At 36.2% G+C, this 16,062-nt stretch overlaps 1 protein-coding gene across 10 annotated transcripts in view; it reads right to left on the reverse strand.

Annotated features, from left to right (window-relative positions):
- PRDM5 (PR/SET domain 5) overlaps positions 1–16,062 on the reverse strand; it is an 88,540-nt gene that overhangs the window by 9,596 nt on the left and 62,882 nt on the right. For 8 of the 10 annotated variants that reach the window (XM_075090158.1, XM_075090162.1, XM_075090161.1 and 5 more), the window contains one exon: positions 10,565–10,650. In XM_075090158.1, coding sequence (XP_074946259.1) covers positions 10,565–10,650 — 86 coding nt within the window. Of the gene's footprint in view, positions 1–10,564; positions 10,651–16,062 lie in introns of those variants that run through there. The other 2 variants (XR_012660169.1, XR_012660168.1) reach the window with 1 other exon arrangement.

Below are 16,062 nucleotides of genomic sequence, written 5' to 3' on the forward strand. Positions count from 1 at the left end.
CTTTGTATTAGAAAGACATCAGGAGACGACAAATTCTCAAGGCCATTTGATGCCACCTTTAACAGATTGATAGAACACGTGTACAGAGTATTCTGCAACCACCGCAGATGGAAATACTTAAACGCAGAATATGTGAACTGCTAATTGCTGCTGCAGTTAACTGTATCTCCCTTAAGAAATATAAATGCATTATCTATATTAGCTTAGCACTAGGTCATGTCGTTGTTTCTGTAAACCTCGTAAAATTGATTACACAGGTAAAACATGAATGACTTCGGCAGGAGTATCTCCAAATAGTTCTAAATTTAGATTTAAAAAGTTATTACATGAGCTCAACAGCAGCAGCAAGAAAAAAATAATCTAGACACTACTACATCCAAATAAATCATAGCTCAAGATTCAAATAAATGAGAGTTAAGAACAGTTCTAGTAACTCTTTCCACAGCAGCAGGAGCAAATTACTGGGCTGAACCCATACTCAGGAGACCTTACTCATCACTTTTTTGGTTAAGTTAATCTACTACAGTGATTGCAAATTTATACTACTCAGAAAGTGAACGTGTTGACTACAGAAATGTTACTCAATAATCCTTTTTAATAGTTAGGTTTTAATTGACATACAGAGTATACATAAAATCCCAAGACTTATCCAAGATCTAGTCTCTCTTATGCTCATGTTTTATACCCTACTGAATTCAGCAGATTTACTTCTGATTTATTTCAGAATATCACATATTGCATGTTTCTTCTTGTGGATCACGTTCATACATCGAAGCGTGTATTAGAATTACTAGCATCTCAGGGTAACACATACTGACCATGTTAACTTTCACTTGACTATCAACTTGCTGGATCTCCATATTCTACGTGGTGAAAACGGAACATTCAGAGAAGTTCAGAGAAACAAGGAAAAGAATATCAGGTCTTATATTATATTTAAACATCTATACTTAATCTACATTACGTGTAAACATTTACACTTGTGACATGAGTGCGAAAATTGCCAGACATGATTAATGGTGATGATACAGGACCAAAAAAAAAAAATCAGATCTTTTTCTTCTCTGGAGACACACAAAATTGAGATCTATATAACAGACAAACCTGGAAACAAACAAAATGTATTTTGGAAAAATTATTAGTAAGGCCAGTACATACATGAAGATTCTTGGTAAAACCTGAATAAGCCTGAAAAGGTCTCAAACTCCTTGGGTAACAGTGGGTATGGAACTTTTTTAGGTGAGATTTATTCTGACAACAGGAAACAGAGAGCTGAAGAAAAATATCAGGTTGCATTTTCAGTAGCAAAATATTTTAAAGCATGTAGGTCATCCTTTAGTTCACCTATTTTTTTTTCTTCTTGTTTTTAATTGCTTTGATTATTCTAAAACAAAGAGAAAGTCTTATAATGCCTACACATGAGATGTAGATACACTAATGCTATCTGCTTTCAAACCTTATGTGGAAAATTTGAAAATATTTTGATTATTCAATAAACATCATTTGCTGCTACATGTATTTGCATTACTAGAGCACAGGATTAGTAAGAAAATAATTGTTTTGAAAAAAGATCAGCAAGAATAGAAAAATGTGGCCTAGAATGAACAAACATGACCAGCCAGACAACATTAGAATATACTGTCAGGCTTGCAGCTACCAAGAGCTGACCTCTCAAACAGAATCCTGGAAATCGTATAGATTTCCCAACCTGAAAACGCAAAAAAGGCAGTGGTGTTATCTGCTTACAAAGCAGGAGGACAGTGACAAACACCGACTTTGTGAAGCGTTACCTAAAGGCTACCTGAGGCATTGAGGGAATGAGGTTAAGTTTAAGACACTTGCATATTTCACATAAACCCTTTGCTTTGTGTATTTTAAATCTCTTCCTAATACCAGTAACACTTTGTTTCAATTATTACTAATTATTGATGTTGATACGTCCCTCAAAGCACACTCGGGAGCAATTCAGCCAGCTGTACACGGCATGTATGGAAGACAGTGACCAGAGCAGTTATCATCCCGTCAAAAACCCCACCTGGATGTGAACTGAAGGTTCAAGGCTACAACAGCCTGGAAACCATGATCTCAGGGGCCTGGAAAAGGGTCCAACCAGAGACAGCCTAATGCACGGTTCATGACACATACCCGTAAGCAACCTGCAACCTACCTTGCAGCCTTGCTAACAGCAAACTTGTACAAGAAGTTAAGCAGAACAGTGATGAACGAGTAACAGAAGTCCTAGAGAATTGGACAGATCTTTCTGCTTGGTCTAGAAACCCCCCACAGATAGTGTCAGACCATGCTGAGGGCCAGGCCAAGCAAGTCCTTCTTTACAAGAAAACCTGTTAGACAGCAGCTGTGGTAATAGACCTTTGAGCCTCAGCAAATTCCAGTATCAATGCACAGGTTTTTTCTACATTTAAAAAGAGTGATGGGTAGTTTCACTACCAATGAAGTGGTGACATGCAACGTATTGCTCAATTCTTTTTAAAAGACCAGCTTTCATCTTAGCTGAAGGGCTGGGAATTGAGGTATAGTGCCATAAGAAAGACAGTAAAATGGCTACTGAAACAAGGGTGGCTTATGTAGCTGATGTTTAGTTACATTTCAGGCCCTCCCCCCCCCCCCCCAAAAAAAAAAAAAAAAGAAAAAAAAGAAAGAAAAAGACTAAGCCGATTAATGTCAGGAAAAAAACATCCATGATACTTACTGCTAGGTCATCACCACTAGCAACACATCCCCCGTTGAGAGGAGAGGCTAAGTCACTTAAGATCACAGATGGTGTGAGTTAATGGAGTCCAGTTTTGTCCTCAAGTGTGAAAAATGTGCAAGAACTAACAAGATGCTCTCTTAGTCACTGAAGGATTTTTGGAAGTTACAGCAAGTGGCTCACCCACAAAGGCCCACTTAAACTATCAGACTTGCATTAAATTACTAAAGTAATGTTTGACACAGGAAGACAAAGGCTGATGAGAATTTACAACTCTACAGACGTAGTAGGGATTTGAATCTGATGATTAAATCTCAATAAACAATCACTTTACAAGTACACATTTCCTCACTTGAGAAGTAAAATTCTTTAAAAAAAATATTTCCAATAACTAGAGCAGGCACAGAAACATTCCTGTTGAAAGAATTGTGAAAGGACTTTGGCAAATTTAAACAAAAAAAGTCACTTTTATTAGAAGTGACTGATTATTTTGTTAGAAAAGTTCTCAATTAATTAAGTTTTGGGGGTGTTGGAAAAAAAATCTGAAATTATTACATTAAATTTGTCATGAAAATAAAAACATGCATCTTTACTGAAGCGCCTGCTAGCAGGAAAAAAGGTGTATTTCCTCAAAAGCTCTAATATATGCAATTAGTTGGACTTTACTGTACCATTAACTTCCCATTTTCCACAGTAGTTCTGCCTATTGGCTACCCACAATCCATAAAGTTTTTTGTTTCTTTGCGTTTTTTAAACAGCTGAGGTAATTTCTGCACCTAAGATTTGGTGAAGGAGGGTTTATTTAATCAGCCATGATGAAAACTCAATAGATGTTGATCTGCTTTTGGAAAAAGAACAGTACGAATATTAAAAAAAAATACATTTTTGCTCTAAGAGGAAAAGATGATTATCAGTCAACGTTACATTAAAAAAAAAAAAAAAAGAGTGTGAAAATATAGGTGCAGTGGGATTCAAACCTTCTATACTCTGTATACAAACACAAATTCCACAGCCAAGGAAACCACAGCACTGGCAAAGTCATCATCCTCAGACAGATGTTTAGGAACTCACTCATGTCTCACCAATAGGGAAATATAGAGAAAAATCTAATACTAAAAAAATTCAAAATTCAATCAACACCTCATATTATTTCACTACACACTGTCATGTGCATAGACGACTATATTTAGTACCCAGTGTAATATTTTGGGGGTTTTTTTGGCAATAGCATGGTATGATGTTTCTAGAACACTTGACCTTTTTTAAAACTTTAAGTCCAAATATTTCCTGGGAAATAAAGAAAAAAATTAAATTATATCACATTTGTCAATCACCATCTTGCCTTCCCCCCCCCCCCCCCCCTTTAATAGTCTGGCTTAAAAAAAAAGAATGGGGGGGTTTTGTAAAGTTCCAAATGAGTGCCTTGGAAAAACTGTTTAACTCAGGACCTGGACGAGGACAATTTTCTTCTTGTACTGTCCCAGCAGCAAGCTGAAACACTGACTTGGAAAAAAAAAAAAGCCTTGACAGGAGACTGCCTCGCTTCCATACCTATTCTCATGAAATTCATAAATAAAACTCAAAATTAACTCAAGGTTGGCTAACTCTTGCACGTACTGTGTTAGGCCTTGAGTCCTTAGCTTCTAAGGATGTCTTTACATTGGAGTCACTTCTGTGACTGCAGCCCATGCGGACATATTCAGACTAATTAGTCATGGCTGAGAGTATTAATTAACTGTGAGATTAAGGAGTTCAAGAGTTGACTTCCAAAGATATCCAATACTCAAGCCACTAGACCACACCAATCCTTGTAATTTTGAGGCTACACTGCTAACAGTATCCAACCTGCCCAGCTTCAACTGAACAAGAAAGGAGACGAAGCTTCCTAAACAATAGTGCGAGTACTGATACCTTAAGCATCCAGAAACTACATCACATCAACAGCAATCTACTGACCAGTTCCATACAACATTTATTTATATATATATGTGTGTGTGTACACACATGTATATACATATTAAAAAAAAAAAACAACACACTGGCCAAGCCTTTCAAGCGTGGACAAGTAAGGTTAGTAGCAGAGCTACAAAAACATGCTTATCACTTGATTTGGTCTACTTCTTTCAGTATAATCTCTGAACATTTGGTGCTTTTTAAAGCATACTTAAAGATTAATGCATTTTTAAATAGTAGGCACTTACGCACAAAAGAAACATACCTACTAATACATTGCAATTTCTCTAATTTTTAATATTATCTCAGAAACATACAATTTGAGCATTACAGCCCACAGCTTTCCAACCACCAGAAGTCAGATTTTAAACAAGCTATAAAGATTACATGTGTCTGTTATACCTTCCAAGTATAAATATGAAATATTCAAACCAAGTGATGAAAAAGAATTTGGAAATGGCTTCCACCCTTTCTGTTTTCCACCACTGCCATGTATTTAACTGAAACAAACTGTAATGAAACTACCATTTTCAGAAGTAATAAAAACATCAATCTGACACGACAATAACTCTGGGCACCTATCAATGAACATATTCCCAAACATTAACAATTATATTGCAGTCACGTACAATAATTTCTCTGCATGCCTACGCTCAAACTCTGTAATATTACATCAGGCACTGAATAAAGCCTTAGGAAAGAGCTGAAGTTTACCGCACTGTGAAGGTTGGAGGCATGCATGTATTTCCTCAAAGCTAATATGGTCTTTAAATTCATTTAATCAAGAACTTGAATGAGTTCCTCATTTATGTTTTCTTAGGCTGTTGTATTTCTTCCTCTTAAGGAAAAAGAGAAGAAAAAAAAAACCTCAAGCCAAACACATCTAATTGCATAGAAACAAATCAGTGCTCAGGTGACATTTTAATATTAGGTGGTTGGTATTTTCTTCTCGCACTGTCAGTAAGGAGTTTGGCTTACCTTCTCTGTTTACTGCAGAGTTGGAGCTGACACCTGTGGCCACCCAGGTTGTACTCAGTTTAGCAGCTGCCAGACCTTAATCAACTTTCTACAATGATTTTTCCAGCAGCCTTCCCTGATCCAGAGGATCAGGTTTGGCATTTAATCCCACTGGTAAAATATATCTAGATTTAATTTCTACAATGACATTTTCCTTGTTGAATGTCATATTATTACTTTTAAGCTACTTCACAATTTTTCTGGCCAAAAGACCAGACTCTTTTTTTCAAGATATTTACAAGAACAGCCCTTGAGGAAGGGTGCTATGATGATGTTTATTTCCACATTGCTAGGCTTAGCCGATACAAATACCTTCTGGATTTATGCATCTTGTTATTCTTTGAATAATTATTTTGCATGCAAGAATAAATTTCAAAACAAAATGTATATGTAGGAAATGGTTAGAAAAGGAATAGCCAACATCCTTACAATCTTTTGTCTTGAAAAGTCAACTGATCTGATGCTTGAAGACAGAACTTCCAGGTGTGACTTCCTGACTTTTCTTGTTCTTAGAACTGACAGAAATAAACATTGGCAAACACACTACATTCATTATTTCCTAATCTTTAGTTTTGTCTTTGTTTAAATGGCCTGGGATCACAGAACAAGTTACTGTGAATTAGTATCATGCCAAGGAACTTCAAGCTATTTCTGCACAGGTATAATCTTTCCTCACTGGAAAAGTTCTTACATAGTTAGAATATATCTCCTTTAGTGTTTACACTCGGATCAGGTAGGTGCTTCTGAAGCACCCTTCTCAAATGTCCCCTGTTAACCATGCTTTGGTGCATACTTCCAACCAAAATGTTTTGGACTGCATGACCTGGATCCCTTTTGGAAAAAAATCACACCAGAAGGTTTAATGCATTCCAGGGAGTGCTAGTGTGCATTTGGTCCATAGGACCACACTACACATAATCTGCAGTAAAATCCCTGAAACACATAAAAGATAAACATCAGGTCCTCAGCACCAACCGTTTCACTTTACATACACCTACTACTGCATTGTACTACTTGTTAACATACACATAGTCCCTGATTTCCGGAATGATGGATTAGACCATGACTACCCTTAGCACCAGAGAGGTGCTGCAACGTGACTACATGCATTCACTTCAAAAAAGACCTATACGTGAATAGCTCAGAATTTTCAGTTCAGCTTACATTATTCATAGGTAAAGAGTTGAAATGCTATAAGCTGGAAATCCAACAAACAGTACTACATACAAATATGTTAGGTTATCAACCTCGTAAAGGACACCATCTTAGTATCCATAATTCTTAATCACCTCTACAAAACAAAGAGAGAATCTGACTGAATGAGCAAGAGTCCTGGAGAAACCCCACCATAGAATGTACCTGCTTGAGAATGAAATGGTAGGGAACAGGAAAATAGAGAACACCTCAGGCAGTAACGACACACCTGCCTGGTCTTCAAGTACATGGCAGAAACTGTCAGGAGTTCTGCATCTCAGACAGGGCACAGATTTCAGCTTCGCTAGCATTCCTGTGGTTCAGAGAAACCTCAGCGCAGGTGATCTTGATAATACACAACTATTGCATAGCCTACATACTAAACAGCTGTTTTCTCTACTAAAAAGGGTTTTTTTTTTAATTTCCTGGACAATATTTTTCTAGATTTTTTGTCTCTCTCAAATCACTACTAAGTTAAAAATCATATATAAACAACACAAAACACACAAGTATCAATTAAGTTTTTCAGTGTCTCTCAGTAAGATCCTGAATGTCAGCCACTACATTCCTGACAAGCATCAGCCTACAACAAACATTCAATAAATCTTCCTGTTCTTGCCAAGCACGTAAGTGCCCTTGTAAATAACAGCCTCTTTTCAATTTACCTCTCAGTATTTTCTCCCTCCCTCTTCCTTCTTATTCCTTCCAAATACCCAAACTCCCTTCACTACTCTGTTCTCTTTCACTTACATCTGAATCACACCACCTAAAATGCATATTTATTCCCCTATACCTATAATTTTACTCATCTGAACAATTAAACTACAGATTATTATCCTACAGTACCATATCGATAATGTTCTGCAGAAGAACAGACTCAGCATAAACACTCCTGACTTTAAAATCTGTGAAAGTTCATAATAAGCTTTGCTTTCTGTTCTATTGTTTTTATTAATACTACTCGTCAACTTTTTTCCCCTCCTACAACTTCAAAATTTTTAGCTATCCATTTTATTTAGATATTGAATAAGGTGTTGAAGTGTAAGGAAGAGGGAAACTTGGGAGATGCAAGGTTATAGTAACAAACTTCAGTTTTCAAAATGAGCTAGTGATGTTAACATTATCAATATTGATTCTTATTACCTCAAAGTAAACAATACTTATTTGGGAATAAATTAATATAAAATGCTGATCACAGGTGAATGAGCTTCACTGTGAAGCTTCAGAATAGGAGTAGCAGATAAACAGCATGACAGCAAAAAGAATCAAAACCCCAAACCAAGGTCTAAAAAAAAGATCATTTTGGGCCTGCATATTTTAATCCTCCAGTATAACTGTAAAGATTTCCGGCAGCCTGCTTAGCACACTTACACAGAAAAATCAGACAACGAACTATGACCTGTTCAGATCTAGATGATCATGACAGCTCAGGTATATGGAAACACTCGTATCACATTTGGTATGAACTGAGTTCTTTCTGTAAGGATAAGATTTTGACTACATGATACAGCAGAACATCTTCTGAGACATTTTAAATCAAATTTTAGTATGTTCTTAGTGCAATACAAAGTCTAATTACGACATCTACATACATTAAGAAGAAATCTCCACTCTGTAAAAATCTACTTTCCTAAATCTTCCCTTTCCTATTAGCTAAATAACAAACAATGGTTGTTCTTCTGTCATTCATAAGCACTGCTTAAATTATTTTCTTTTTCCTCCTGTTTCAACATTAATATGAAGTCCTCAGTTTGTCTTTCACTCCAATTTCATAGAAGCATTTTGGAGCCAGACTGAAAATTTCAAAGATTTCTCTACTAAAGGTACATAATTATGTTTCAGAGTATAGCTAAGAGCAAGAAACATCCCAAGAAAGTACACTTGGCTAAAGAGCAACTACAAGTTTTCTATTCAGTGCAATTTAAAATATCTACTTCAAAATTACTTCTTTTAAAAAAAAAAATTGTTAACATAATATATCCAAGCACTTTATTATCAGCACTGTGCCGGTAATCAGGACTGATGTATATGCCTGTCAAAAAATATACAAAATCATCGAGAAAAAAATGCACAGCTTTCTTCCACTGAAGTACTGCATTTTTCTAAGGCTGCAGGATATGCAATTCTGCTGTAAATAACTGTTAACAGTTACCTTACAGCTTTTAGTCAATGAAGATACTGGTTGTAAAGTTCTCTAACCTCACTCATGAGCATGCATTTTGGAAGAAATCATCACTTGGTGTAAATCACAATCGTCAACGGAAATACATCATTACAGGCTCTAAAGGCCTATTAATAGTCTTTTTTCCCTCTGTTTTTTTCCAACAGAGGCTAGGGGGGTGGTTGTTTTCAGTCAAACTGTATGACAAATCAGGAAAAAATTAAAATTGGCGCTGTTTCAGAGCTGGTCTTGTTTACCGCTCCTCCCACTCACAGCCATGTAGAACATATATGGTAATGAAACTTCTCCTGGTGCAAAAACAGTAATATGGGACAGTAACAACAGAAAAGATTTTATAGCACTTAGTAAAGTGATTTAGCAGCTGGAAAAAAAGGAGAAACAACTAACAACATGGGACTAGCCTGCTCCCAGTGAACCACCATTGCACAAACTACTGATAACTTCTAAACTGAAGTTTGGGGAGCTGAGCTAAAACTTTATCTAGGACCTCCAGTTAATACCCTCAAGACCTAGGTAGAATAGCAGAAAACAGCAGAAACAAACAGGTTTGATATTATCTTTACTTATTGAGAAAGCTGTTCTGTGTGCAGATTTGCATATGGAAACCACTAATTTAACTCTCACCCTCCCTATCTTTCTCAGTTTGTCCTCAATGCTGCCTTGACTTCTGTAAGCAGTAACAGCTCTCAAGGGATTAGCAGTAAAAGTTAAGAGCTACAGTTTACTTCTAACGTGTTGTTTCTTTTCTTACAGTGGATGGGGAGGCCAGAGGCAGGTAGTATATGGAATGCTAGAGCAGCTTAACTTCACCTGGAGATCTCCCTTTGCTAAGGGATTGGCATCTGGCTGTTTGAAGACAGCCCTCCATCTCTTTGCTGGCTGAGCGGGCCAAGATCTCACCTTTGTCCTCTATAAATAGACATACATGACAAGACTTTTCTCTAAAACTCGGAACCTTTGTGCTAAACTGAGATTCAAGGTTCAAAAATAATCTGGAGGCATCTGCCATTTGCCTTTTTATTTTGCCTTCAATTAAATAAAGTCATTTTGTGGCTTAATATTTGTCATCAGTTAGTAAAGTACAGCCTCTACAAAGGCTCACAGTGACTGGATTTTAAGGACATAGTAAGAATCAAGGCCCTGAATATTGAAGTTTCAAGAACAGTGAAGCTTTTACAGAACTGCTTACTCAGTAAACAATCACAAACATTAATTTATATCTATAAATAACCACAGGTTAAAGAAGAAGTTAGTAAAGCTATTATTTCAACTATATGTTGAAATCAAACACAGAAAAAATAAAAGGTCAGTAAAGGAGTCATAATTTAAATTTAACAGTTAATGACTCGAATCTGTGCCTCTTATTTTGATAAGTATAAAATATCTTGGTTGGTATAGCCTAATCTCTACACAAACAGTAATTATTTACTTTTTGCCACACATGATTCATAGACAATCCTCAAGTAACCGTAACAACTAAGCTACACATACCCTTGTGTAGGACTTACCCTTGTGTGGGTGCGAATATGCATCTTCAATCCATCATTCTTGCTGAAAGCTTTGTCACAGTAAGGACACTGGTAAGGACGCTCACCTGAAAACAAGAGAAGCATTAGAATCCTTTAATGTGGCCTCAGTGTATGAAGGCCTTGCAGCATGGTTATTTGTCAAACAGAAGTACTTTTTTTGTGTCTTTCTCTTCACACTCAGTTCAAACAAGGAGAGATCTAACCTTTAGGAAAATTACAAATAAAGGTCCACTTGTGCAGGATGCAGGGCTAGATCAAAATATTACTCTCTGCTGCTTGGCTTTGTTTTAGCAATATATCATATGGAGAGCCTTGGGGAAAAAAAAAAGGAAAGAAAAAAATCAAAAACTACACCTACTGCCCTTGCTCAAACCACATTCTGCAGTGACTTACACATGGTCACTTTTATGGTTCGGCATTAACTGCTCCCAAATATTTCTTCTATTTCACATCTGGTCATTTTTAGAGCCCTCTGGCTCTAAAAATCCCAATGAAATATAAAATCTAGACTTTTTTATGCTGTATCTGAACCGTTAGAAGCTAGTTAATCAAAAGTTTCTGCAATTTTTGTGCAGAAATTTATGACTGAAATGGAAGCAAAAGGATCTTAGCGTCTCCCTTGCAGCATCCCATATCTTATAGGTATTTAGTTTAATGCTCCATTAAACTGGTGTCATTTAGCATCAATTTTTCCAAACTCACATTAGTGTAATATGGATACTGAGCTATTCAGAACCAAGGAGTGAAGAGTTTCTAATCTAGCTCCTTAATTTGGAAGAAGTAATAAAGCTTTCTAATTCCCCAAGGGCATTTTAATTTTTAACTCTTTTGGCAATGCACTGGAATCTGAGTCAATTGCCTCTTCCTTCTCTATTCAATGCCTTAAGAGCAAATATCAGGTTGTTTCTAGTACAGAAACACAGTTCAACAAATTAAGGCACAATAACTGCTTTTCTATTAATGAAATGGAATTGTTTCTACACAGTCATAGTGCTGAAGGTGTAACAAGCCTTTATTTGAAAATACAAGTTAAGTGAAGCCTATTCTAAGTCAACGCACAGCTTTCCGCTCATGAAAGAATCTTTGCATGGATAGAGAGATTTAACATAGTCCAAATGTCAAACACTTACAAACACTCATACTCAATCCTGGAAAATACGTAAGTAAGATCAACTACATTTTACAGTTAAAAAAAAGGAAAGAAAAAAAAAAAGAGAGACACATATTTCACTGATACACCAAAGATCAGAGTGTAAGAGTCTGGCAATGACAGAGATAGGCATTTTAGGTTCTACGGTCACTAGTAACAGGGATATTAATCTTGACTTGGAGAGAAGAAGCCTCATCCCCCTTCTCATCTTTTCTCCGCATGAGGGGTCCCTCCATGACTGCTCAGAGGGAAGATACTGGATTTTCTCTCTGAGGAACAAGATGGCAAAGGATCACAAAAAGTATGTAATGGAGACAGCTTAAAGGAACAGCTCTTCACAAGGACCTATGTGAGTACAGTACCGCTGATAAGCTGATAGTCACTGTTGTACATAAAAATCCCCATATAGTCACAGGCTGTATAGAGATTTGAGGGAAGCTGAGTTCAGATGATTATTTAAGTAAGGGGATTTTAAAAAACCCTATTTAGTAGATAAACTATTCTCTACTTTTCTGTCTTTTATTACTGTTTAGATAACTCTATTAGTGACAGCAACAAAACACTGTGTAACAAAGTACTTGTGAAATACAAATATTTTTCTCTCTTGTATTCTGCCACCTCAGAAAGCACAATTGTGTGAATGTGGCTTTTTTGTTGTTGTTGTTAGGATGACGACAACAATTGCTGTGTTATAGCTGTGTTTTCACTGAGCAGTCTGAAATATGATACTCTCTCCCATGACCCTCGATATCTTTAATCCATGCCTCAAATTCAAACACTCCAACAATTGTCAGTACTCAAATATTTAATTAATTCAGCTGACATTTTTACGTTTTAGGGCTTTTAAATGTAGAAGTTAAAGCTTTCAGCAGTTTGTAAGCAGATGAGCGTTGACAGGTAGGAGTTGTACCCCTCCCTCTTCTCTCCCCCATCCCCGAGACTACTCCTTTTTATAAAGACTTTTGCTTTCAAAGGATGGTTTTGAGTTTGTCTGAAATGTATTAAAAGTGTCCTTCAGAAATTAACCATGGAGACCATGGTGATTCACGAGTAAGACCTTAAGAGCTTTCAGCAGATGCCAGTAGAGGGCAACAGTATGACTTCATATCAACGTGTTACACCTGAAAAGGCCTGGCTTCAAGCAGCTGCTAGGTACTGTAAAATTTCAAAAATCTCTGCTGTTCAAAAATATCAATTTTCTATGTGACACAGACCACAAGCTCTGACTTGACACTGATGCTTGGTGACATCCTATTTTTATAAATTATATAAACAACTTCTCATGCACTTCTGTCATTAATAATTGTCGGTAAAACAATTTAAAAGATGACCCCAAGTAATTTTACTGTTGCTCTTACTTTTTCTGTTATTTTCTTTCACCTAATCTTTGTAGCCCGTATACCCAAAATATATACAAGTGTCCTTGCGCTTACATAAGTGACCATTTCCCTTGTGCATACACATCTTTTAAATGTGCAACCTACCTTCTACCTCAGAGAGTTTTAGGATTTAACAAAATTAACTGTGGACCACTTGAAACAAGCCTGTTTGCAAAGTTTATTGGAATAAATTTCTTAGGCTCTCTGTAACTAGTCCAAAGACGAGTTTGTGCCACTGTGTAAGAAATACATGGATATTTTATAATAGTTTTTAGTTAAAAATAACTTGTCTTTTAAAACGATTTAATCTGTGAACAAGAGCAAGACTCCCCTCATTTAACATCAACCATGTGAAAATACAATGCCTAATTTTAACTAGTTGTTCTGGATCCCAGTGAAATTAAAAGATTAGAAACAAAGTTAGGATGAACTGCTCGCCTCAGCCAATGCATCTTTTTCTCCATTTACTGTATCGGGAGCCTAGGCAACTCATTCAGATCACATGTCTGAAGTCCTGTAAGAAGAACAGGAGCAGCGGACCCTTTCTCTAATACTGTGAGATGAAAATGGCGTAAGATAACACCAGAGAAGAAACAGATTTGAAATAATGAATGCTAAATATATTCCTCCCACACGTGAAGGTTTGCTGAAGTGCAATTTTTCAGACAGAACTATTGCAAGTGTCCACAAATGAGAGGGTTTTGTGCTTCAACAAAGTTTAGAATTGTCACTAAGAAAAACTGGAGAGCAACTGGGATGTGATAAAAGCTCCCAGGAAGGTGTCATTATCCATCAATGCTTTCACATTTGTCTGCAAAGACCACCAAAAATCAATTACAAGCATTGGAATACTAAACCAAGCTTCAGATCAACTCACACACAATAAATACTTGGAGTTTTTCAGATGTAAAACTTCTCTGATCAGAAAAGGAATGGAGCTGTTACAAGGAGATTAAAAGTAAGAACAACTAAGACGAGCAAACGAAATGGTGTTGCAACTCATGTGTCTCTATTTCACTTGTCCTCACAAAAGGGAGTTACTAAGCATCAAAATGAAAGCTATTTCCCCTATGACAAACTACAATTTTTTCTTGGATTTACTGCTAGAAACATGCTTATGAGATATGGAGTCAATGTGTGACAACATCATACTAAGGAGGGGGGTGCACCATAGGTAAAATTGTTGATGTCGATTAACAATTGTGTCATTTGCACTCTGCATTTTTATATATTTTTATATAGAACATATAAATATCTTTATGCTTGGAGGCAGTGATAAATCCTTACTAGGGTTATCATCCTGAAGTAAATCAGTGCACCGTTTTTAACTAAAATGCCTTTTCATTGCAGTCAATGGTAAAGTAAGTTTTCAAAGGTATTAGAAGTAAGGTATTGTAAAGTAAGGGCGGGTGGGTAGGTTTTGAGTTTGTTTTGGTCTTAATTTGAACTATATTTTTAAAATATGGATAATGTGGGGGATTAAAAAAAAAAATCTTTTAACTTTCAAAGATACTATGAAGCCTTACTCCTAACTCTTCACATTTGGAAAGCATCTGAAGAAAGGCCTGACCTTCTGTGTCATTGTTTGCAGCTCTGCTGTTAAACCACAACTGAGACTATGATCTGCACTTTTCACTAAAATATTTCACCAGGCTTTCTACTTTAGTACAGTATCAAAATCCTGTAGGCATATTAAATACGTCTTAATTTGACAGCTTGTCCAGCCAACATGCCCAGAAGTAGTGTTGTGAATGCAACAATAATGAAGAACAATTGCTACCATTAAAATAGCAAAACATTCAAGTAAGACAGATGTAAATAAACGCTATGGTTACCCTTAAGTTACAGCTGACTGTCACGTCCCTGCTGTTCAAGAACAAATTGCTCAACGTATTAATGGCACTTCCGTACAAATAACCCCAAACAAGTAATCCTTGAATAAATTGCAGTGGATTTAATATAATTCAAAGTCTAGACATTCTACTTTCAGATTCTGTATGAATAAAAACAAAGCTTTTAACATAATAAAAATAAATTTAACCCTAATACAAGGATTATGAAAAACAATTCCATGATTGAAAACCATATGGGATTTTGATCTGAAAACATGTCATGATAGAGTTGATATCTTTTTTCTCAAGTGCATACATCTCTAGCTTGAGATCATAAAACCTACTGGATCTTATTGTAGCACAGAAAGTTAAACACCAGATTCTTCCATTCCAGTTCAACTTAGGCTGGACAGTTTCCTATGAGACATTTGCAATTTAAGGTGCCATAAGGCAGTATTTGAAGTGAGTTTAGCACTCAGATTTCCCAAACTCAGATACCCCTGGGAGCAAAACAATTAAGAAACAAAACCAAATACATATTAGTTCTTCAAGATTTCAGTGGCTGTGGCTAGACATTTAATAAAAACTTTGAGACACAGTAATTCACATTAGTCATACATGTTGCTATTTTCACACTGTATTTTGCATTCCCTGTAGTCAATTTAGCCACAAAAAGCTAATTACAAAATCAGGCAGAAACCTGATATAAACACCAATATTTGTGATTACTTTGAAACAATGACCTCAGGTAAGATCAAACAAATATGTACTTTAACAGGTGACAAATATATTCCAGTCAAATGAGACAAACGAAACACACAACAAAGAAGTAGTCCTGATCTGAAGAGGCTGTAATAGAAGTGTCTGAAGGGACCAGCAAAACTAGGAAGAGAAACAGATGCACAGAGAAGATGGTCAACAGCGTGCAAGAGTATGCATCTGATGAACTATTACATTCAGTTTTGGAAGCAGCTTCATAGAGCTCTTTCGAACCATTATATGGGCATTACTTCTATTTAATTCTGTTAAATTTAGTCATATTATAAGACGACTATTTCTTTAAAAAAAGAAGTGTGTATGTGTATATATATATATGAGTGCATTATTTCAAAATGT

The sequence above is a fragment of the Phalacrocorax aristotelis genome, chromosome 4, assembly GCF_949628215.1.
Source record: "Phalacrocorax aristotelis chromosome 4, bGulAri2.1, whole genome shotgun sequence".
In the NCBI taxonomy this organism is placed as follows: domain Eukaryota; kingdom Metazoa; phylum Chordata; class Aves; order Suliformes; family Phalacrocoracidae; genus Phalacrocorax; species Phalacrocorax aristotelis.